Source organism: Brachionichthys hirsutus, unplaced genomic scaffold (assembly GCF_040956055.1).
Source record: "Brachionichthys hirsutus isolate HB-005 unplaced genomic scaffold, CSIRO-AGI_Bhir_v1 contig_850, whole genome shotgun sequence".
NCBI classification, from domain to species: Eukaryota; Metazoa; Chordata; class Actinopteri; order Lophiiformes; family Brachionichthyidae; genus Brachionichthys; species Brachionichthys hirsutus.
In genome coordinates this window covers 292,019-316,497 of record NW_027180351.1, presented here as the reverse complement: position 1 = coordinate 316,497, position 24,479 = coordinate 292,019, and the positions used below count along the sequence as shown (strand labels likewise).

The 24,479-nt window shown below is 41.4% G+C and overlaps 1 protein-coding gene across 1 annotated transcript; it reads left to right on the top strand.

The window, feature by feature from the left end:
* The first annotated feature begins 434 nt into the window (after positions 1-434).
* On the top strand, positions 435-24,344 carry LOC137913905 (unconventional myosin-XV-like). Its single transcript, XM_068757525.1, has 64 exons — positions 435-517; positions 939-1,002; positions 1,192-1,301; positions 1,461-1,535; positions 2,614-2,704; positions 2,844-2,849; positions 3,112-3,215; positions 3,450-3,513; positions 3,587-3,700; positions 3,797-3,958; positions 4,073-4,186; positions 4,402-4,460; positions 4,908-5,031; positions 5,182-5,277; positions 5,734-5,865; positions 5,977-6,102; positions 6,425-6,502; positions 6,611-6,768; positions 6,885-6,930; positions 7,014-7,138; positions 7,383-7,500; positions 7,650-7,825; positions 8,252-8,336; positions 8,501-8,554; positions 8,680-8,761; positions 9,006-9,136; positions 9,374-9,469; positions 9,946-10,181; positions 10,349-10,539; positions 10,860-10,932; positions 11,094-11,285; positions 11,362-11,477; positions 11,589-11,680; positions 12,780-12,906; positions 13,973-14,037; positions 14,977-15,093; positions 15,186-15,243; positions 15,446-15,590; positions 15,717-15,810; positions 15,960-16,071; positions 16,355-16,470; positions 16,613-16,672; positions 16,908-16,983; positions 17,378-17,493; positions 17,587-17,705; positions 17,896-18,037; positions 18,290-18,401; positions 18,554-18,628; positions 18,975-19,177; positions 19,522-19,646; positions 19,742-19,805; positions 19,937-20,009; positions 20,201-20,274; positions 20,393-20,475; positions 20,564-20,694; positions 20,793-20,887; positions 21,036-21,113; positions 21,367-21,463; positions 21,567-21,727; positions 22,408-22,541; positions 22,696-22,829; positions 23,083-23,216; positions 23,970-24,110; positions 24,243-24,344. Exons 1-64 carry the CDS (start codon positions 435-437, stop codon positions 24,342-24,344), a joined length of 6,936 nt encoding a protein of 2,311 aa, XP_068613626.1.
* The last annotated feature ends 135 nt before the right edge of the window (positions 24,345-24,479 follow it).

The following is a 24,479-nucleotide window of genomic DNA, read 5'->3' as shown; positions in this document are numbered from 1 at the left end:
CTCAGGGGGTCGTCTTTCTGCCTTCCATCGTCATATGCTGTGGTGTCACCCCAGGTTTACAGATCCGGCTCTGAAGAACACTGGGCACATGGCCCTGGAGATACAGTTTTGGGACTCCAGCAAGATGTGGATATGTGGGGTGCAGAGAGGGTCCTGCCTCATGGGACTGTGCAGAACCTCAATAAGTGGTCCATGTATAGAGATGGGGAGCTGCTGGACCCTCACAATCTGATGCAACAGGGCCACATAGAAAATGAACCAGGAGAATGGAATCTTAGCAGGGAGGGAGAACCACAGGGTCACTGGTTTGACAAGGTAAATGTTTTGAATATGGACTGCAACTACATGCCGAAGCTAAACCATGAACCCATTGTGAGCAAGGCGATCTATATGCAGCATTTTCTCAGCCCTGAGTGTGTTTTTTTATGTTTTAGATGTACTCTATCAGAAGCCTGCCCGCTGTGTCTGACCGGGAGCAACGAGAGAAAGTTGGAGTGGAAGATATGACACAACTAGAGTACGTATTTAAAAGACCACACACACACACACACACGCCAGAGTTAACTTGTCAGAGAGAGACAGACAGGTTGTGCACTGTAAAATGTCTATAGAAACATTCACATTCAAGGCATGTCATCTTTTAGAAATGTATGTTTAAATCTTGTGGTCGAGGTGCTGGTGTCAATTTTTTGAAGACACATTTGCCTTAACTGTAGTATTGAATGAGAAAATGCTAAAACATGCCTAGTGCTTGATATTACGGAGAAATATTTGGGTTTAGAGCCGCGGCGGATACGAACATATAGGATGGGTTGTTTTTGGTGTATTTTCAACGATGCCAAAGGCATAAAATTTGATTTAACACAGCACAAACTTGCAAAAGTCATCTGAATAATAGAGAAAGTCTTCCTTCATTTCTCTTGTCTCTCTCTGTGTAGGGAGATGCATGAAGGGGCTGTTCTGCTGAACCTGAAAATGAGGTCTGATCGGGAGCTGATTTATGTGAGTGTTTGAGCAGCACACACATTTAACACATAAGCAGCTGCACAATGTCTTAAACCTGTGAATATAGTCAAATCAGGCTGTTTTGAGTTTTTTTGCATTGATTTCACAAACTTGTCTGTTTTTATCCAAACATTTATTTTTTGTTTTCTTGTCTCTACTCTCTACTTGTAATATACTTTTTTTCAGACATATATAGGCAGCATCTTGGTGTCTGTTAACCCTTATAAGATGCACAACATCTATGGGACAGACATGGTGCTGCTATACAAAGGTCGTGCTCTGGGAGAGAATGCTCCGTAAGTCATGTTAACGCTCAAACTCTCAGTCAAGGGAAAACAAGCAACACTACATTTATCTGAATCCTTGGACTTGGAAAATGATTACTAATAATCATCTTCTACTTTGAGTCTTTCTTTTTGGCTTAAATGTGATGAATTTGTTTCTTCCTCTTTCAGGCATTTGTTTGCCATAGCAAATGCTGCTTATTCCAAAATGATGGATGCCAAACACGACCAGGTCATAATAATCAGGTAAGAGGCTGCGTTTTTACAGAAGCTTTTCTAATCTTCAATCACTTTATATTTACCTGAATATCAGACATCAGTTTATAATCATGCAGGAGTCAAATTCACAAACATTTTCTGTTACAAGTCCACTCTTAGATACACTGACACCCACAATTATTGACTATAATTTATAGAACAGGAAATATAATTGAATATAAATGACCTGTATTTAATATAAATAATGATAATAAACACGCCTCTAGAGTTAGAGAGAAACAAATATTTTTCCCGTTTAATGACTATAAGGACTCTTCAAAGCTTTGCAGCGGTTTCACCTCCGCGAGGCTTCTTGGACTGTCAGGTTTTTCCAGATCTCCAGATGAGCTACTGTTTGCGAATTCATGAGTGTCTGTCTGTGGTTCTCTGGCCAGCCAACTTAAGACAGATGCATCCTGCACTCCTCCTGAGATGCGTGTGTCGCAGGCTCCTTACTGCCAAATCTTTTCTACAGACAAAGCTCACATACGCTCATTTACATCTAAAGCTAATTTTAAAGGCATAGACACACGCTTGCACGATGTTGTGTGCTACTCATGAGAAATATCCAAATGACTGCACATGCACACATCTGGAAAGCCTCAGCCATGTTTGGAAGGAGACACCTGTAAGGAAAGCCCTGTCCAGTCTAGTCTGAGCCAGGATCAGATTGTCTTTCAGGGGTTTGTGTGTCCAAGTGAACGTGTGAGTCACTGAGTGCGGTAATGAGGCCTGGTGTACAATGACCAGTAATGGCCCAGGTTTTTTTTTTAGCTAACCAGACTGTGAGTTGAAACCTTAAACTGTGATGTGGTCAAGGTGCTGGTGTCTCTATATTAGGCTCATGCACACACAAGTACACCTCTTCCCTCGCTGGCTAAGCTTACATAATAGTGGTGATTAGCGCTAAGCTGTTGGCAGCACAATGTGCGTGTCTGCTTAATGCAAAATGGCCAGCCTCACATCACACACCAGTGTGCCGGTAGAGCGTCTTTGTTGTGTCCTGTTTAAAATAATGTTGGTGGATGTTGTCTCTGTCCAGTGAGTTTGTGTGGATGTGTTTCAGTGGAGAGAGTGGATCTGGAAAAACAGAGGCCACCAAACTAGTCCTGCATTACCTGGCAGCAATACATCACAGAAACAATATTGCTCAACAGGTATGCAGACATACATGCTCACACAAACAATTTGCTGCCGGCAGACTCACATGTTCCTGTTGGATGGAAGTACAACCAACACATTTTTGTGCATTTTTCTCCCATGTCTCTGTGACTGTCCGTGTCGTCGTGGACGCAGATTGAGGTAGTGGGGTTCCCTTTTATTTACATTTTACATCTCATCCTCACATATTTATGGCCACAAGAATAGCGAGTTTCCGTGTTTTGCTGTGTGAAATTTGTTGTACTTTCTTGCTGTATTGTGGATTTTTCTTTATTCGCTTTTTAAAATCTGCTTAGAGTCTCTTTACCTGCGTGATTGGCCAGAATCTAAGTTACAGAGCAAGATACTTTCATCAATGTTTGTCACCCACTTGGAAATGTTTGTTGATTTCTTGCGTGTTTAGATACTTGAGGCAGCTCCTCTGCTGGAATCTTTTGGAAATGCCAAAACTGTGCGGAATGATAATTCTAGTCGCTTTGGGAAATACATCGAGGTCTTTCTGGAGGAGTGAGTAAAATAAAGACATACAAGTTCCTGTTTCCATCTCATCTTTGTCATTTTTATTTATTATAAAGCACTTTTAAGTTTTGAGTGTTTTGCTGTCATTTATAATTTCCAATATAGATTTGCTTTTGTTATGTGTTTCTTCTCCCCTTTTATTTACTTTGTGTTTTCTCTCTCTCTCTCTCTCTCTCTTTCTCTTTCTCTCCCCCCCCCCTCTCTCTCTCTCTCTACACCCAGTGGTGTGATCAGCGGTGCCATAACCTCTCAGTATCTATTGGAGAAGTCCCGTATCGTCTTCCAGGTGACACAGGCATACAAGATGACATGATGGCATGATGCTATATAAGTATGTTAAACTGCTGTTGCCTCTTTAGGCCAAAGATGAAAGGAACTACCACATTTTCTATGAGATGCTGGCAGGCCTTCCATCACTACAGAGACAGGCATTCTATCTGCAGGAGGCGGAGACCTACTATTACCTCAACCAGGTAGAGAGATATTCTACAGGAGCCTCTCCAGGACTGTCACGAGGAGATATAGATCACATGTTAAGGCGCCTGCTTTCTCCTTCTCGCTTCATAAAGGGAGGGAATTGTGGGATAACGGGAAAGAACGATGCAGAGGACTTCCTGCGTCTGCTTGCTTCAATGGAGATCCTTCACTTCACCCCTGAAGACCAGTCGGCCATCTTTAGAGTTCTTTCTTCCATACTGCACCTGGGCAACGTGTACTTTCAGAGACATGAGGTAGTGTTTCAAAATTATCCATCATTATTTCTTTCTTCCTTCCTTTCGTGATATGTAATCAGAATGGAATTGTAGTCATAGCAGATTTTGTTTGATTTCCATGTTGCATTTCAGGCAGATGGCCAGGAGGTGGCGACAGTGGTGAGCGCTCAAGAGATCCGGGTGGTGGCAGAGCTGCTGCAAATCTCTCCAGAAGGTTTACAGAAAGCCATCACCTACAAAGTTACAGTCAGTATCAGACTGGGGAGTCTCTGCTTCATTACATTTGTGTATATTGGAAAAACTGATGCCAAGGTTCTTCTTCTTCTTTTTCTCTCTTCTTTTTCTGTCACACGACAGCTTTTCTACTCCTTTGCCATATTATTACTTAATGCATTGGTTGCCTCCCTTCCAGCTAATCTACCCTAATTGATTTCATACAATACCTCATGCCATCTCTACAGGAGACAATGAGGGAAAAGATCTACACGCCACTGACTGTGGAAAGTGCCGTTGATGCCAGGTGAGAGAAAATGACAGACCCAATGCACTGCATGAAAGTATATTCTTTTCCCTCCAGATATATTTGCTAATTAATACATTTATGAGAAGAAGGTAGCAGAGATTTGTAGCCATTTTTCAACTTCTTCTCATCTAAGTCTAAATGTGCATAGAATGGGTACTATAATCCTGAATATGTACCTACATTTACATAATCTATGTATTAATATACAGGTTTACATAATCTATGTAAATGTACTTTGTTATAATGCTTTGGTGAATTTCTGCAGACGAACCATATAAAGCAAATACAGATGATAAAAACACTTTTTACGTTGCCATAAAAAAGTTTTTTTGACAAGTTTGATTTAAGATTATTAATCTTATACACACCTTTTCTATATTATATATATATGGCTCATCTCCATCCAATATTTCTTTCTTGTCTATTGCATTCATCTTTTTCCAGAGATGCTGTTGCCAAGATCCTGTACTCGCTACTCTTCCATTGGTTAACAGAGAGGATCAATACACAAGTGTATCCCTGCCAACACACCCTGTCCATCTCTATCCTGGATATTTATGGATTTGAAGTAATTGCATTTTCCTTGTGTGGTTCAGCAGGGAGACTCCAGAATGATTACTCCTTAGATATGTTTTGATGATGCATGAGAGAGCACCAGCAATCATCAACTGTAAAACGGTGTGTGTGCGTGTGTGTGTGTGTGTCCGTTTATCAATAGAATCTGGCTTTCAACAGCTTTGAGCAGCTTTGTATTAATTATGCAAACGAATACCTGCAGTTCTTCTTCAACCGGATCGTATTCAGGGAAGAACAGGTGAGTCGACACCTGTGGGGCCACGCAGGCCTCGTCCTCATGCATACATATATATTTTAAAAACAGCCTTCATTTTATGAATTCTAATATTAATACACAGGAATCCTGAAACTGTTGCGCGCTCTCTGCGAGGAGGTGGCAATAAATTCTAAAGGAGCGATTCATCAAACAAAGGGCAATTTTATAAGCTCTTGTATTGAGCTTATGCTGCGGAACATAAGAGGGAGTGAAGGCTGTAATTCTGTAATTATATTTTTGCATTCATAATTTGTGCCAAACAACTATAAACAGACCAATATTTGTAATCTTTGAGTTACTTACATACTTTATTCACACACAAATATATCTCATCAGTGAGTTGATGGATGATTTTAGTTCATTTAAAATGTACATGAACAAAAAATAACACGAAGGAAGTGTTGTCCAGGAAATTGCATTGATTTACTCCCCGCACAGGAGGAGTACAGCCGTGAACAGATCCCCTGGCAGGACATTCCATTCAGTGACAACCAGCCCTGCATTGACCTTATTGCTGCAAAGCCTCATGGGATTCTCAGAGTCCTGGATGACCAGAGCTGTTTCCCACAGGTAGGCAGGGAGAAACCTCAGGGATAACTCAGTATATTCACACACACTCGTTATACACAAAATACTTTATATTGTTGCACATACCACTTAGACTCTATGCTTTGTTGTCAGGCAACAGACCACAGTTTCCTCCAAAAGTGTCACTATCACCATGGCAACAATCCTCTGTATCTGAAGCCAAAGATGCCCCTCCCAGAGTTTGCCATCAAGCACTTTGCTGGCCGTGTCACCTACCAGGTATGCAGCCCCTTGTGCTTCTCCTTATTGTGAGTCTGATTATGTCCTGGTTGTTCTGCTTGCATCTCAGTGTAGCAACCATCGCTAGCATACGTGTAGCTCGTGTGCATAAGGACAGTCTCAAAAAAAACATGCATGCATCACTGTTACATCTTGTTTAGACAAGAATAAGAATAAAAAAAAACATTTTAACATGAAGATAATGTTGAATGAAACTTTACGGCACCTTGGGGGATGTATATCAAAACGAAATGTCATATTGTCAAGGCCTTGGGTCCCCTTATTATTAATCATTACTCATCCTGTCACTGCAATGGTGCAGGTTTACAAGTTCCTCGATAAGAACCACGACCAGGTCCGGCAGGATGTCCTGGGCCTGTTCATTCAGAGCAAGAACAAGGTAAGAGGAGACGATGCGTCATCATGTGCCTGTACGTTCACAGTTATTCTAATGTCGACATAAATGACTCCTTGAGAATGTTCTGCATGTCTTCGCACGTGTGTCCAGATGGTGTCAAAACTCTTCGCAGTTCATGCAGAGGTCACGGGTCAGCAGAGAGGAGGTCACATGAGAAAGAGCAGCACAGTCACCAGGAGATACCAAGCGCCGACTGTCAGCAGCAAGTTCCAACAGTCACTGTTAGAGCTGGTGGAGAAGATGGAGAGGTTGAGCCAAAGACACGCCGAGTTCGACACGCTTAGAAACGTGTTGCACAATGCATCAAAAACAGGGATTCCTAAAGTAGCCATGCACATGTTTGACATATATTTTTCTTTTTCAGGTGTAACCCTTTTTTTGTTCGCTGCATCAAGCCAAATAATATGAAGGTAGAGACTATATCTCTATAATATCCTGCTGGAAATGACATCTGTTTTTTTCAACTGCATCCTTTATTTCTATCTGCATTTAGCAAGCCGGCGTGTTCGACGATGACCTTGTCAGTAGTCAGCTGAGACACTCGGGCATCCCGGAGACCATTCGGATCCGTAGGGAGGGATATCCGATCCGAATGCCGTTCTACGTTTTCCTGTTCAGGTCATTGTGCCCTCCATTCACTGGCATTGTTATATAGTCCAGGGATTTGAAAGCGTTGAGTAAATAAATGTTTTAGTTCTGAAGAAAGACCCAGACACACTGGGAGGAAATGTCTTCTTTTGAATGAGTAGATCACTGATAGTGGCGAATCATCATTTGATTCTGACTTGATTTTCACAATAAATGTTGGCAATTGTTTTTCCCAGAGTCGGCGCTAATACTATTCCATGAATATTATTCCCAGATATAAGTCCCTGGTGGGGATAAGGGAGCTTCCAACAGCAAATGGAGAGAACTGCGTCATTATGCTCAGTAAACTGTGTCGTCTCAGACCCGGAGCCCATCGTGTTGGAGTCACCAAGGTGAGGCTCTCCTCTCACTTTTTTCACTCTAACTCCATATCAGGAGTAAAAGCTTTGCTGGTGTTGACTGATAGTTCTTGTAGTAGACTGTACCTCCAAGCTTTCATTAATATTTTATTTTTTTTAAATGACACTCATGTAAATGGCAGCTTTTTCTGAAAGAGGATATCTACCAGCTGCTGGAGTGTAAACGGGGGCGCACCCGTCACCTGGCTGCTCTCACCCTGCAGCGTTACACCCGCATGTTCTTTGTCCGGAAACGCTTCTTGGCCTTTCGCAAGAAGATCATCTGGCTGCAGGCGCAGTGCCGAGGCTTCCTCATGAGGTCGGCTTCTCCGCTACCGCTGGTTTCATAGCCATCAACTGATTTAGGAATTTACACCAAGAATAAAGACTGATTTAGATTACTGATGATATAGATATAGACATATTTATTATATTAAAAAAAGGCATTCACTTTTATCATCTTTTATTACTAGACAAATTAAGATAAATTACAGCACACTGTCTAACTTTGCTTTGGTATTTTATTATTATGGTACAATTTAGAAGCTGTATGTCATTTAATCAGTGGCATTGTCCTAAAAAACACATTTATATATTAGTCAAATGATTTATGATTACCTGATGCCAGATGTGAAAACTGAACTACATTGTGTTTGAAACAATAATGGACTTTTAGTAGCTGTTGGACTTTTATTCATAGTAATGTGAATGCTCTTGGTACTTTATCTGTCATACTGTCCTCCAGGAAGCGCTATGCGAAGATGAGGGAGAGTCTAGTTCGGTTCCGATCTCTTGTCCACATGTACGTCAACAGAAAACGATACATCAAGGTACACAAAGATCACATTCAATAGACAAATAAGTCACCTTTCGTGTCTAAATAATACATTCATCCTGACATAAATCACTGCTTGCACTGTACTTCAGAAACATGTGGCCGTTTTAAAGTGAATGTTGAAATACTTGGTGCGTGACTTCTGTGATCTGTTTGTAGATGAAGTTTGAAGCCCGGAGGAAAGCTGAGGAGGAGAAGAGGAGAAGAGAAATGGTAAAATGGATGTTTAGATTGAATTACAAAGGATTTACGAGTAAATCGGAAACCCGTCCCCAAAAGGAGTCCCCAAAAGGAATTCCACATTTCAAATAAATCATACTTAAAAAGAGATTTTTCAGGAGCTGACCAAGAGAGAGGTGGTGAATGTCACACACTTGGTGATCCCTGCGGAGCTGGGCGCGCTACTGCAGATAGCAGGAGGTTGGTAAATAATGCCTTTATTGTGAAGGCCGCATTGGTGTTTGCTAACATATTATACAAAAAAGCAAATGTTGTCTGGCTCCTCAAAACATTATCCCTCAGATCAGCTTCAACATGCATACGAGGAAGCAGCAGAGTATGCATTAATGAATATTTTGAAGTCGATTTCAGTTGCCAGTTTTTGTCAGGTTCATAGAGCTCCTCCTCTGTATGTGCGCTGGCTGACTTGTCCCTCCTGCTGCAGTGAGGAGGGAGCTACACTCAGACTGCCTGGCCCTGCTTCAAGCTCCTCATATCCAAGAGGAGGCCCAGCTCACTCTTCCTCTGGACATCAACGACTATCCCTTCTACCGCTATGCACAGAGCTACTTTAGGGTGAGATGTGTATCACTAGATTTCACCTCACAACAGCAGACCCTAATATGACATTTAATTATTTAAAACTCACCATCCATCAATTTTATGTATTTTTATATTGGGAGTTGGTTTGAGTGGAGCTAAGAGGTCAACAGGGCTTGCTGAAAATAAGTGGTTTACATTATTTGAATAGTGGCAATGTGAGAAACCTGAACATTTTTGAGAGGATTATTTTTAAACATTTTGTTGCCATAGGAACCAAAGTTTGGGATGTTGATGGCCCCTCTGGAGTCATCGCTGACCTGTGTAGATGATGACCTAACAAGAGAAGCTCTCGAACTCTTCAACATGGTGAACGAACGTCTCCAAAAATTTAGAATTCATGTCTTGCTCTCACATTTTCTGAAAAGTAAGATATTTAGTGTTATTATTTTTAAAGATGTCAGGGTAATGAAATTAAATAATATATACATTATATCTATATAATTGTATAATTCTGTAATTGTATACATTTATATATATATATACGTGTACTTTATGGGCTGTGTTTACCAATTTGTGCACACAGTTTACTAAATCACGTTTGCAGATTAAAATCTGTTTTCCTGGATTTGCAATCCACAAACATGGATTAGTAAACATACAGATTAGTTACAGATTATAAATTGAGTACGTGGCTTCGTAAGAAATAACACAGATTTCTGTAATGACTGCACATTTCTGCATAGTGACTTATTCATCACACTAAAACGGGAAATTTCTTTGTTCAACTGGTTCATCATTAAGGCCATTAGCCATCATGGATTTAGCTTCTTCTTTACTTTCAGGTGCTACGATTCATGGGGGACCCTCATCTGAACGGGGCACAGGAGAACATGTTTGGAAATTACATCATTCAAAGAGGCCTGGTATGTCCGGGCTTACGGGATGAGATTCTGGCTCAGGTTGTTAACCAGGTGTGGAGGAATCTGAATACTGACAATGCAGAGAGAGGCTGGCTGCTGCTGCTGGCAAGTGTCTGCAGCTTCTCCCCGTCGCCTAAGATGGACAAATATCTTCTAAAGTATGACATATTTTTTCATAAATATATTTGATATACCCAAATCTAAAGACCAAATACACTAATGGGCACGCAGATTGCTGTAGGTTTTTAAACAACGGGGACAAGGACTTGGAAATGACAGTGGCATCAGTTTTTAATGAAGATTACAGCTGTCCTTCCCTCTCCAGGTTTGTGTCTGACCACAGCCCTGCTGGCTGCCAGGCTTTGCTGCAACACAGGCTTATTCAAGCCAATCAGAAGAACCAGTTCTGTTCCGGCTCCCTTCCTGAGTCTGCACGGACCTATCCGCTGTCATTGTTAGAATGGACAGCCAATAGGAAGAAGGCTAACATGGTGCTGCATGTGCACTGTTTTGATGGTGAGAATCTTGGCTGTTTTAACATGACATCATGCATTAAACTTGGACTTTATTTTTAACAAATCCAATTTATACATTAGCTGCTTTTGATTTTTCACCATTTGATGCCACAAATCATGCTTTATTTTCAAACCAGCAAATAAAAAAATTGTTAACAATTTTTCCCACCTACAATTGAAATAGGCATTCCGACATTACATTTATTGATTTGATTTGATTTATATCACTCAATCATTGATTACTAATTTCTATTCTAGGGTGAGGAGATAGAGATGCATCAAGGAATAGTTTTATTTTAACATAATCACCTTTCTCTGTAGGAGGATCATTCCTGTGTCCAGTCCATTCCTGGACCAGTGGAGAGGATTTAGCAGGGAACATAATGCGCCACAGGTGCTGGCATCTCATATTTAAATATGAAAAAGATTTAAAAAAATCATTTATTCCTATAATTAGAGAAACTCTATATAGTTATATTCTGCAGTATGCAATGCTTTAATTCTAATATCAACAAGGTGCAGGCTGGTATTTGAAGTGTGTGGCCTGGCTTTCAGGGGAGTGGCCGACTGGTGGAGGGGGAGTTCAGTCCTGATGAAGGAGCATGGCCAGTGGGTAGAGTTAGCAGGTCATGACTATGTGATGGACATGATCGCAGACCTGGAACTTCCACCTGATTTCCCAAAGCAGAAGAGCTACTTCATCATCAGCACTGAAGATCCTGCTAGAGTCCGAGCCAATACGAGCATGTCAGTACACAAAACAAGTGTGTACAAATATGTGACGCGTTGAACTCATTTAATTCATATACTTTTGCTTTTCTAGTGCTTTGTTTGGTAGTGGCTTTGATTCAGATGAGGAGCTTCTTCCTGCCTTTCCTCTCAGTAGCAGCAGTAGACCAGCCTACAGTCTTCCTGACTCTGACGGTTACTACAGCCGTGGTACACACACACACACACACACACACACACACACACTACAAACATATTGAAATACAAACATGTATTGCACATTTGCACGCATGTTGAACGCTGTTCTGGTGTGTCTAATAGAGTCTGATGCGTTCAGTGAGGGTCAGACTCAGAGGGGAATGGACCGCTACCTGGACAGTCTGTTTGACCCCGTGCTGACAGACGGCAGTGTCGTGAGTACTGACACTGATCACATCCTAACCATGCTGTTCTGTACATGCTACATTCCTACAATGTTATTGAAAACCTTCAATGATTCGTGTGTTTAATCATCAGCTTCACGGTTAAACATCTCCAGCAGGTTTCAGGACTGAATTTCCTTACCTTCCTGCTCTAGTGCATCCTGATGAATGAGTTGAGTTGAAATGTGTTGGTATAGCTGCAATTTAGTAAACAATATATTTCAGGTTTCTTCAGATACACATTTCAGATTTTTATCGAAAGAATCTTAAATTAAAGGATGTAATGAATGGCTCCATTAGGTTCTTCTGGGTGATTTTACAGTGCAAAAATGTTCTGATTCCAAGTTCTCAGATGAGACAGTTTGCTGTCTCTCTTTGTAAAAATGTACAATATTTTTTGCTAACTGAATGTCATTGGGCTGTGATATTTTAGTCCAATTAAATCTACAGACATGGCAGAAAAACATTTTGTTTTTCTCATAATTTCCTGACCCTTTATATGCTAATCAATCAATTTACAAAATTGACTGTAGCTCTGAAAAGCATAAAGCTGTGTCATGCTGCTCCTTCCCTCCACCTGATCTGCCATCCGAGTGTGAAACGAAGGTCGTGTTAATAGATGGATAGAACATGTGATCCACTGACTCTGTTTTTGGATGAATAGCGCAGACGGGATGGATGATTAGGTTACTGATTGGCCTACCGTATGTGACTGCACAGTAGGCAGCACACATGCACAGCTGTGTGTGGATGACTATCCCTTCAGCGACTTCAAAACAATGTAAAAAAGATAACGATAAAGCAAAATGTCCAAACATGCTGGATAGAATCAATTCTCAAATAATTATTTTAATCAAGGCTTGTGCTCTTTCTGGACCATCTTCTCCAGTTTCTACGGTACTTCCTGTGGAGTATTCTGTTCCTGCAGCTCCGCGGACTCCCTCTCACACTAGATCCACTCCGCCTCTTATTTTCTCAGCCTCTCCTTATTCTACTCTTCATGCCTCTCTCAATCGCAACTTTCTAAACATCTACAACCATCCTATTCCATCTGCTGAATCTCCTTTGACCGTCTCTGTGTGCCTAACAGGACATGGAAAAGACTGCAAGTTTTTCAGGAAGGATGAAGGGAGGAGGAGGTATAGGTATCACAAGAGGAGACGGAGAGAGAAATTCATCTCCCAGTCGACCTTACCCTCCAGGAATACATCCCGGAGGTAAAAGACTGAAATGTATTTATCTTGTTAGATATGCCCAGTGTTAGTGCATTTTGTATTGTTTTATTTGTTTGACTGCACTTTGCTAGGCAACCAGTTGGTTTTTAGTCATTATTTTATTCTTTCTTTTTTTGGTGCATTTCTATTTTTTATATTTTGCCATTTCTTCCTTCGTCCTTGTACTGATTCTAACTCCTTTTCTCCCCTCACTGATATAAATAATACAGTTTGTACAAAATCCTCCATTCAGTAATTTCTCTCACCTTACCTTTTACTTTATCTGGTCAACAGCAAAATAAAAAACAACAACTAAAAACTAAACAATAATAATTACAAGAATTAATATTCTACCAAACAATATATACAGTACAAATGTTAACAACCCAACAGTTGGAGGCCTTTACTGTAAAATCTTTATAAACATGAGAAGAAAAAAAAAAAAAAATTACCGGCAAGTCCATGTTAAACAGAGAATGAGTCCTGGGATCAGCGCTTTCTTTAATCTGATCCTGCCACTGCATGTCTCAAGCTGTGCCAGTGCTTCCAGTAGCAGGAGGAATGATGCCGCCCATCCCAACCGTACCAACCCCGTCTCATCACCATCACCACCAACAGCAGCAACAGCAATCACCGCAGCAACAGCAATTCCACCAATACAATCATCCCTTACCACCCTGCCACCAGCAGACTTCTTCTACTTCCACCCCTGCCATGTCTGTAGCGCCCACACCATCACTCACTAGAGCCCCCGCTGCTGCCCCCGTGGATGCTAACGTTCCATCCCGTGTTGCTGGCGTCCCCAGTTTGCCAGGGGTAGCCACCCTCCCTGCCTCGGCAATGGTGCCAGGCTTTCCTGTGATGACAGGTGTGCCGGGCGACTCAGGTTTTTAGGATTTCCAGCATGTTTGGCCTGAACCGCGTGGGCATGGTAGATTTTGTTAAAGCCATATTTAACCCTATAAAGTTTGTTCATTGTTTTGCAGTGAACTTTGCGTGCTTTGTGTGCAGTTTTTCTTCAAAGAAATATTTTTTTACAGCATGGTGTTTTTTTTCTCTTCTTCTCTAGGGTCAGAACAGACTGCACTGACTCAACAGCAACAGGCCATCATCAACCAGCAAGCTATCATTCTGGTTTGTTACAGCCTTCTGAAAATCTCCGGTATTAATCCCAGCTAACTACACTGTTCGGCTGGCATTATGGTCAACTGAGTCCTGGAGATTTGGTCCAAGTGGGTAGCCCAAAATAGAAAAAAAATAAGATTGAAGCTTTTGTGTTGATTATTAAAGGGATATTTTGTCACTCAATCGACTGCTGATCACCATATATGATGATCAGTATTACGCATATTACTTTATGGTAAATTTGAAGCTGTAACCGGCAATCTTAGCTTTTAGGCACATAGTCTGAAGGGAGCAGGAAATTGTTATCTTGGCTCTAAAGTCAAATTAATCTACCAACACATTTAAATATAATTAATTTAGAGGTTATGTGCCATTATTGAATCTGTAAGAAAACAAAATGCCATTGTTGTTATACAGAAATCATGTGCTGAGATATTTTCTCTATTCTCTGTATGCTTTAGCATACCAAAACATTTTGGACAACTTCATGCACCCTGTTTGGAGATTGCACTTTCCTGTTCCTACATGACCGCAGACCACTGCATGGATGAGGGAGTTTAGTGTTGAAGAACTTGACTGGGTTGCACAGCTTCCTCACAGAAACCCAATAGAACACATTTGGGATGAATTAGAGTGGAGAGTGCAAGCCGGGCATTCTCGTCCAACATCAGTTTTGGACCTCACAAACGCCCTTGTGGGAGAATGGTCAAAAATTTATTCTAAAGCTTATGGAAAACCTTCCTAGAAGAGTTGAAGCTGTTGTTGCTGCAAAGGGTGGACCGACACCACGGAATCCTATGGTTTAAGAATGAGATACCGCTCAAGTTCAGATGCACGTGAAGGCAGACAAGGGAATACTTTTGGCAATACATTGTATATATACTAATATTACACAGGAACATGTGTACATACAGTATACGGATAGATACGGGTGTGTGTGGTTTACAGGCCCAGCAGATGACCATGCAGGCTATTGCGATCCAGCAGCAGATGCTGTCTTCCTTCCCTCCTACTGCCCCGGCCCCTCAGTCACCACCGTTGCAGCATCATTACACACCCAGCGCTGTGAGTAAACACACACACACACACACACACACAGTGCTGTGACAAAATTGTCAAACCCATATTGTTAACATGTCCTAAATTTCTTTCTGCAGACCAGACAAGAGACTGAGCAGTCACCAGACAAGCCTGCTGCTGTTCGTCAAAAAACAAGTATGTCATAGGGTACACCCCGAATACTGGCAACGCCTCTGCCCATAGCAAGCTGGGATTGGCTCCAGCAACTTCCCGACCCGCAGAGCGGAAAAGCAGTAGAAAATGAATGAATGAATCAATATATAGGCAGGCAGAAAGAAAGCCAAACAGCTGCAATAAAGAATCACATAGCTGCTCTAAAAGAAAGGTGACTTTCCAGGTATGACACGTGGCCCCCCTCCTGAGGACATGGTCCGGTCTAGTCCAACGAACACTGAACGCATGGATCCCAGTCACAACATCAAAGACATCATCAAGCAGCACCAGCCTGCCGGCACAGCATCTGCTGGCATTCCTGCACAAAGGCAACCCGCCCATCATTTCCTAATCTAAATATCTGGATATAACATATAAAACATCTGTCTACTCATTTGCCTCTTATGCGCTCTTTGTGTTTGCGTGTGTGTGTGTGTGTTGGTGTGTGTCTGTAGGAAAGGTGATGGGAAGATGTTTGCAAAGAAGCCAGACCCACATGAGGAAGCTATGGAGATCCTTAAAGAGCAGATGGAAAACCCACCACAACCGGTACGCCAACTCACACAGACACACGCACGCACACACGCACACACGCACACACGCACACACGCACACACGCACACACGCACACACGCACACACGCACATTCGCACATTCGCACACACGTAAAATAACATATGCTCATTTTTATGCTTCAGAGTCAAAAGAAGCGTCAACCTTCCCAACATAAGGAAACTGGAGGACATAAGATGCCCATAAAGTTTCACCCTGCCGCCACAGCTGCCTCCGACAAGCCTGCGCCTCCAGCAGGTGAATTGCTCACAAGATAAGGAACATTAATCCTCAACAATAAACACCAGATAGCATATAGTTCTTTATGATCTCATGCATGGTAGTGAACTAGCTTTTTGGCCATTTATTTTTACAATTATGCATTATGTTTTCTAGTTTCATGTGCAAAGAATCTAATAAATGTCAAAAACCCTTCTCTAGTCAATCCTGTCCCAAAGAGGGGACTCACCAGTATGACGTTGTTCTTCAGAACTCAAACAATATCGTTTCACTGGATTTGCATGTGTGTGCGTATTTCCAGTCTCCAGAGAGTTACCAGAGGAGGAGGAAATGATTCAGACTAAACTCCACAGCAGGACCAGTGATGAATATTACACTTATTCCAACGTGCCCTGGAAGCTTTACATGAGGAAAGAGGTTCATTTCAGAAAACATGGACACATGAAAAAGAATGATTTATTAAATATTAGTTTAACTGACAACAAATGATACACCATCTACTTATTAATATTCTTTTATATAATATTACCAATATATATGGATCTTTGTCTGTATGCAGGTTTTCTATCCTAAAGAGACCTTCAACAATCCATTCGTTCTGGATCTGCTTTTCAGACAGGTTCATTATGCATTTTTAACATATTTGTTTCTCGTGCTATTATTTGAATTAATTCACGAAATTTTCGAATAGGATTGCGCTTTTCATCACAGTATCCTAATTCTGATAGTTAGCATATCAAGTGTTGCCTGTAGGCTTATGATCTTAGCTTTTGCTCTCATGATAATATTTATTCACAGCAAGAATAATTTATCCTGAAATAATTCCATGAATCATTCCTGAATATGTTTTGCAGGTTGTACACGATACCCTTTCTGAGGCCTGCATCCGTATAACCCAAGAGGAGAGACAGAAGATGAAAGCCTTATTCTGTAAAAGAAATACATAAATCGATTTAAACACTTTACAATTAAGTTTTACACACGTAAATGTCTTTCTTTGTACAGTGGAACCTTGGTTCTAGAACATAATTTGTTCCATATTACTGTTTGAAAACAGCTTTGTTTGAAAGCCAAAACTATATTTCCCATGAGAAATAAAGGAAACTAGATTAATCTGTTCCTTCGCACCAGATAAATGCTCATTTACATGCCTACATGTAAATGGGCGTGTCTTTGGTTCGCCTCGGCTCTTCTCGTGTGTTCGACTTCCGAGGCATTTTAAACTCCATTTTTTTTTGTTCAAAACCCGAGTTGTTAAAGAACCGAATCGTTCAAGAACCGAGTCGTTCGAGAACCGGGATTCCACTGTACTTTCTTTTGACAGCTGTGAACGAAGTGGATCAGGTTTCAGGAATGCATGACGACAATTTGAAGAAGGAAGTGGTTTCTGTGGCCCGAGACCTGTGGGAAATTTACTTTTCACGCCTGTTCCCAGCCTCTGTGAGTTCTCGCCCTTTATGCTAGCTCAAGTGATATGTGCATATTAAACCTGTGTTAACCAAACATGTGTTTGTGTGTCTGTCTGTGCTCCAGGGTAGTGTGGGGACAGGAGTGCAGGTGCTATCTGTGTCTCACAAAGGCATCAAGCTGCTAAAGATGGTGAGAAGCAGCTCTACTGCCTCAGACTACTTCAGAGTGCTGAGGCCTTACAGGTTAGAATGGGAAATCACCCATAGGTAATCAATATTTCCACATTCCACATTCAAGGAGGTGACATTGGGCTCTTGTTAGACTTAAAATATTACAAGTAAAGTCAGTCCAGTGACCTTTTGCAACATTCTTCATCACACCCTCTGCTCTGTCTTGACCAATGTGTCTTTCTGCACATCACTTCCTCTGCAGCTACTCGGACATCCTGTTTGTCTCAATACCATCTAAGAACATGCTGGAGTTCAACCTGAGCAACGAGAAGCTGATCCTGTTTTCCGCCAAGGCCTCGCAGGTCAAACACATGATCGACTACTTCCTCACAGAGCTTAAGAAGGTCAGGGGTCACGTGTGAGGAACTCGTTGGTGTGTGTATGAGGTATAAATGAGAGTGAGACTCGAAAGGCCTTAGAAAATACAATTTGTCACTACACCATACATTCTGAGATTTATTGTCTATAAAATCGGTCGTTTAATATGACGTTTTCTGTCTTATTTTGTACATTAAACAACTTTTTTCACCTGATGAGCCACACTGATATTCATTGTTGTGTTTTGATGATGCATTCAACCCCCCCCTCTGTCTCAGGACTCGGACTATGTGGTGGCTGTGAGGAATTACATTACTGATGACAGGACTCTGCTCAACTTCCACAAAGGAGACATCATCAGACTGCAGCACATGGATGGCCTAGAAGCTGGTGAGATGCAAAAACACATAAAATACACAATGCATCCATAAGTGGCGCAGTGATACCTGCCTCTGTGAGTCACGTGCAATATGTTTGTGAACTTTTGTGCATCACGATGTACATGGATGATTGTGTGAGTGTGTGTGTGTGTGTGTGTTCAGGCAAAAATTACGGCTGCATCGTGAAGAAGAAAGTCGTGCTTCTGGAGGAACTAAAGAGAGAAACTCCTGAGTTTGGTGGGTTCAGCAATTGTGTTACTACTTGGTGGGATCTGTTGTGTGTCAGACTGAGTGTGTGTGTGGTTGCTTTCCTGTTTGTTTTTTCATTTCTAAGATCCTTAACATCAGTATTCCTCACTCTTTGTGGCGAACTAAGAACTAACTAAAAACTCTCAACTTGATTCATAAGTTTTTGAGTTTTATCCTCTTAATTGGACTCAAAAAAACAAACATTTGAAACCATCATCTTTAGCTTTTACTGTTCTTTGCATGTGAGAGTTCAGGGTTTGTTTGTATTATTTGATTGGTTTCTGTTTTTGCATATAAACCTCTTGCTGACTATTGTCTGCGTCTTTGTGTGCAGGCTTTCGGTTTGGGGCTGTTTATGGAAAATCAGGAGTGTTCCCCACTGAGTATGTCCGTCCGGTGGCTGCCCCAGACTTCCTGGTTCTCCCTCCTGACCGTATGGAGCCTCGAGACAGACAGGGACAAGTGGCTGCATCTGCTGCGGTTGCTGTGGCGATGGGCTCGGCTGTAGCTGCCCATGAGCTTGACATCTCTACAGAGGTGCAAAGCTGGAAGTTGGTTAATTAATAGTGTTACAGCTGCATTTTTCTAAAATATATAAATGTCTCATCATAGAAAAATAATATTTATTTTATGCTTCCATAGTGGAAAGGATGTCAGATCTGGTGCGAGAGTCATCTTCCGATTTGAGCATGAACCGTGCCCCTATATTATGGCATCCGCTACTGTTTTTACTGCATGCATTGGAAGTCACTGATTTTCAGTAATGGAAATATTCCTTAGATAATTACATCTTTGGTTTTCATGTAAGTGCCACTGCTGCTGTTTTGTTCTGCTGTGACTGTGTGTGTGTGTGTGTGGGTGTGCGTGTGTGTGTGCATCAGGTAGTGAATGAGATGTATGGTGACAGTGTGAGCATCGAGCTGGACGAACTGACTCTGCACAGCGGCCAGTACCACATGGCCGAGTTTACCAAGAAGTACTTTAGGGAGGCACAGAGGAACAGAAGGTCAAATGCACAACACAAGGCCGAATTAAAGCAGGCATGTCCTCACTTTTAGAGTCCACAGCTCACATTGGTTGTTGCTGTAATCCCCCCCACAGTAATCAGAAGACCAAAAAGGGAAAGGAGAACAAGGACCCTTTTGATATCATCAAATTCTCTAAGGTAAAACGTTTTGTCCTTGTTTAACGTTGGAATGCGATTTGAATTTAAAAAATATATATATTCTCTTACATTCTCATGAACTGTGTTGTACTGCTCTTACACAATCACAAATCTTGGTTTTGTGCCACCAGTCTCCAATCCAGGAGTCGCTGATAGACTTCTCGGACAGTGGGATGAACAGAGTGGCTGCTGACATCTTCTTAGGTGAGGAAAGGGTAAGAAGAAGAGTGATAGATACAGATAAGAGATTGAAGAGGAAGGTGAAGAAGTACCCAGTGGCTACAGATGTCATTACTACTCTAAACAAATAGCCTACTGTTGTAGAAAATTGGCAGGCCTCTAGATGCTTTATCATTACTTTTAGATAATTTGTGGTGTTCTATGTTTTTTTCCAGCTATAATGAAATTCATGGGAGACTTTCCATTGAAGGGTCAGACAGAGCAGGGTCTGGTCACCACTATACTGAAGGTATGCACACACACACACACACTAGATTGACTTAAATCTGATGTAATACATTTCCATTGTAAAGAAACCTTTTTTTTTATCAAACTTTTTTGTTTTTGGAATGTGCTCATTGATGTAGTTAAGTGGTGATCATGGCCTGATGAGGGATGAAACCTACTGCCAGGTGATGAAGCAAGTTACGGCCAACACCAGCTCCAAACCGTAAGACTCCTGTGCAATTCATGTCAGCTGCTGACTTTGGGTTTGACGCTATTGGTGCGACTTATTCTGTGGGCATCTGCTTGCGTAGGGACAGTTGTCAGAGAGGATGGAGGCTCTTCTATATCATGACGGCTTTCCACCGCTGCTCAGATGTCATGAAGCCATTTTTGCTGAAGTTTCTTCAGGATGCCGGTGACAATCCCGGGATGCAATATCAAGGTAAACTATTAACAAACAAGCTGGAGTGCTCTACCCATGACTACCAGTCTGAAGGCGTTTGTCGATACTGTTGATCGGCCGCTGCTCTTAACTTGCAGGTATTACCAAGGCATGTGAGCAAAATCTGAGGAGGACGTTTCAATACGGCGGACGCATACAGCATCCCAACAACATGGAACTCAAAGCTATGCTGGTTAGTCTCACCCATGTAGTCTTTATATGGCTTATGCACAGCTTGGAACGTTAAAATAGGCAGACCAAAAAGGAAACCATAAGATGAATGACTAAAGCCCATATTTAAAAGTGCTGCAGGAAATTCCAGAACCTATTTTTCCCCACAGGCTGGGCGGAGCTCCAAGAGACAACTTTTCTTACTGCCAGGTGGGATCGAAAGACACCTGAAAATCAAGACGTGCTCTGTGAGTCAATCTCTCACACAAATGTGCACAAACACAATACTAGAACTGGAATATATATATTATATATACAGTAAATACTTCCTGTTACCAAACCCCTTCTGAAACCAAACGCTCGATCAACAATGAACTCTGATTATGTCCTCGATTGAGCTGTAGCTATGGATGGATGGATGGATCATGGATATGTGTGCGCACACACACACCAAAAATAAAGCAACGTTTGGTTGTCATGCAAAGGTGTTCTTTATCTCAGGTTGCACTGGACGTCATCGAGGAACTTTGCTATGAGATGGGACTGCATAGGGCGGAGGCGTTGGATGAATATGCAGTTTTTTTGGTGACGCACAAAGGTAATGGGGATTTAGCTTTTCACACTGAAGAACATCCATGTAAGCACTCTTGACCAATTCACTAAAGGTAAACGGGTAGTAACCGAACTGTGTGTCCGCACAGGTCAGAATGTGCGCCCCTTGAACAAGCGGGAGTACATCCTGGACATTGCGACAGAGGCAGAGCCGGTGGACACAAATTACAGTCTGTGGTTTAGGAGAGTCATGTGGAGTCTGGCTCTCAAACTTGACAATGAACTCTATGTCACCATGCACTATAATCAGGTAGACATGAATAACTTACAACTGGTTAATGTTCTATTTCTGAGTAAAATTTCTGTATATGTGGCTAGCTTTACAGCAATTTCTAAGGACATACAGAAGATGATATTTCTAAATTTCTATTATAGAACTGCAGCTTTTCTTCTCTGGAGGGTAGAGCAGATCCATGTTGTAACCTTAGTTGTCTTAATGAGGCATTTGTGTGACATGATGACATCAGACTCTTCAACTAATATTTTTTCTAGAGATGATATCCACCAAAACATGCAAACAGTCCAATAACCTGCAGGCAGATGCAAAATCCAGAAAGAGGGTGAGGTCAAAACTTGGAAAAATCTTCCCTATTAGGGATAGGCTGCAAGCATTGCACACAAGGGTTAGGGAGCACATGCACAAATAAAACAGGAGGCAATTATTGTGAGACAGGGGTGATAACCGGGATGCAATCACAATGGAGGATAGGAAGAGTGAAATGAGAGGAAAATCAAGAAAGAGACAAAACTGGAAATACATTATAATTTTAAAAACTAAAATAGTTTGTCAAATTATAATGTATTTCCAACTTTAACTAACTAGTTTGGTGAGTTATGTCAGAAAATATGTCAAGATTTTTGAATTTATCTGACATATAAAGGGCCTACAGTAAAATACGTAACAGTCCTCACTATGTGTCTGTGCTGAAGGTGTTGCCAGATTACCTGAAGGCCCTGCTGAGTGTGGTTCCTCAGGGTAAAGTCAGTGAGCAGCATCTGCAGCAGATCGCCAGACTGGCTGCCCTGCAGCATCGTGCCAAGGACACCATCTACTTGCCGACTCTGTAAATATATACAGAGAATTACACTACATATGCAGCATTCAGCTGCAAGGGTTCCATTGTATATATTGCAGTACCGTCAATAAATGTATAGAAACAAATAACTGCAGCCTCTCAGGCATCACTGGTTTGTTTTGTGCCTGTGTATGTATTTTAGTCATGAGGTGCAGGAGTGTGTCCCCCCACCGTTCTACGGCAAACAGGGTTCCCAGCCATGGCTGAACATGACAACTCAACACATGCAGCAGGTTCAGCCCTTAAATCCACACCAGGCCTGTGCACAATTTCTAGGTAAAACTCTGTGAATCTGTGTGTGTGTGCGTAATTCGGTTCTAAATAATTGTTTTCAGAGTTAGTAGCAAGCCAGAAAGGTTGTTCATAGAAATGTGTATGGGCCAGTCATGAGGACAATAAAGTTAAGAGGACAATAATTGTTTGATGCTGCACTGTCATGCACATGTAAGTACCTTTTGTTAAGGTAACTGACTTTTAGTTTAAATTTATTTCCACGTTTAAAGTAACCTCTTGATGTGTTTTTACTCAGGTCTTGTCAGTGCCTTCCCCATGTTTGGCTCTTCGTTCTTCTACATCCAGAGCTGTAACTCTGCTCCCATCCAGGCCCCTTGCATCCTGGCTGTGAATCTAAATGGGCTGCACTTCCTACACAAGGACACTCACGTATGTTACAGACATACAAAAAGGCACCCGCTCACACATATCCAAATCATTTCATCTTACATGCATCACATTCCAGGAAAAATGGTCAGTCTGGGCAGGCAGCTAAATGGGCAACATTATGCATTAAAAGCAATACTTGTTCTTATTATCCCCTATGAGGAGCGAAGGAGAGCAAAGGGGCTTATGGGAAACGGTTCTGATCATCCTTTGTTTTTGGACCATAATATATATTATAACATTTTGTTGATAACACAAGCAAGTACTGAAGTTGTGCTTTTAGATATTTCTGCATTTCCATGGTTACATGTTGGAATTTTCCTCATTCTGATGGTTTGTTAGAAAATTTCATATACTATTCTGTATTTATATATTTTTTTTGCAATGCTGTGGTGCCTGCGTATAATTAGGAACTTTAATGTTTGAATAGTTTTTTTAATTTCCATGGTTACATATTGAATTAAGAGATGCTTGTCTTAGATGGAGATTTCTGGGGAAAGCCCTTTTATTTACCCCAAAACTTCTCACACTAATATTTAAAAAACAAAGAAATTGGCTCCCTCTGCTGGTTTTATGTTTACTGCTCCAACAGGTCTATTTATTCATATATATATATAAATACATTGAAATGGTTGAGGAAATAAAACAATTATACATATAGTAATTACATTGTAATATCTGTGTATAGCTGTCTGTTGAACTATGTTGGGCTTCTTGACACGTGTGGCTTGCCATACATTCATGTGTCTCTATTAGGAGGTCATGGTACGTTGCCCCCTGAAGGAGATTCAGTCAACTCGCACCCAGAGACCAACTTCAGGCTCTAGCTATCCATATGTGGAGATCGTGGTAGGAGATCTGGTCAACCAACGCATCACACAGCTACAGCTGGAGCAGGTGTGTGTGTGAGTTAGAGATAGAGTGAAAAAGAGAAAGTGAGGGATGCACACACATATTGTTAATATCAGAATATTTTAATGCAATGCTTCCTTTGAAATTTTACTCATTGTGTATTTGTGTGTTTTGTAGGGCTTGGAGCTGTGCCGAGTCATTGCAATGCACATGGAGAACATGCTGTCAGTCAGAGAAAAGAGACTCACTTTGCCACCCAGTGAAATCACCTTGCTATAGCAAACATTCACACACAGAAATAACACTTTATGCCTCATAGCTGTACTGTATCTACCTCTGTATTAAAAATATAATATTTTCTAAGTAGAAATATTTCTGTCAAGTAATTAATATACTGATGATGAAGTCATATAC

Bases quoted from the DNA above. Each gene is read 5' to 3' on its own strand.
- LOC137913905 (XM_068757525.1), top strand. From the start codon at position 435: ATGTACTCTATCAGAAGCCTGCCCGCTGTGTCTGACCGGGAGCAACGA. The intron at 11,286-11,361 runs GTCAGTACACAA...TTGCTTTTCTAG, and splicing joins GTCCGAGCCAATACGAGCAT to TGCTTTGTTTGGTAGTGGCT. The intron at 23,217-23,969 runs GTATGTTACAGA...TGTCTCTATTAG, and splicing joins TCCTACACAAGGACACTCAC to GAGGTCATGGTACGTTGCCC.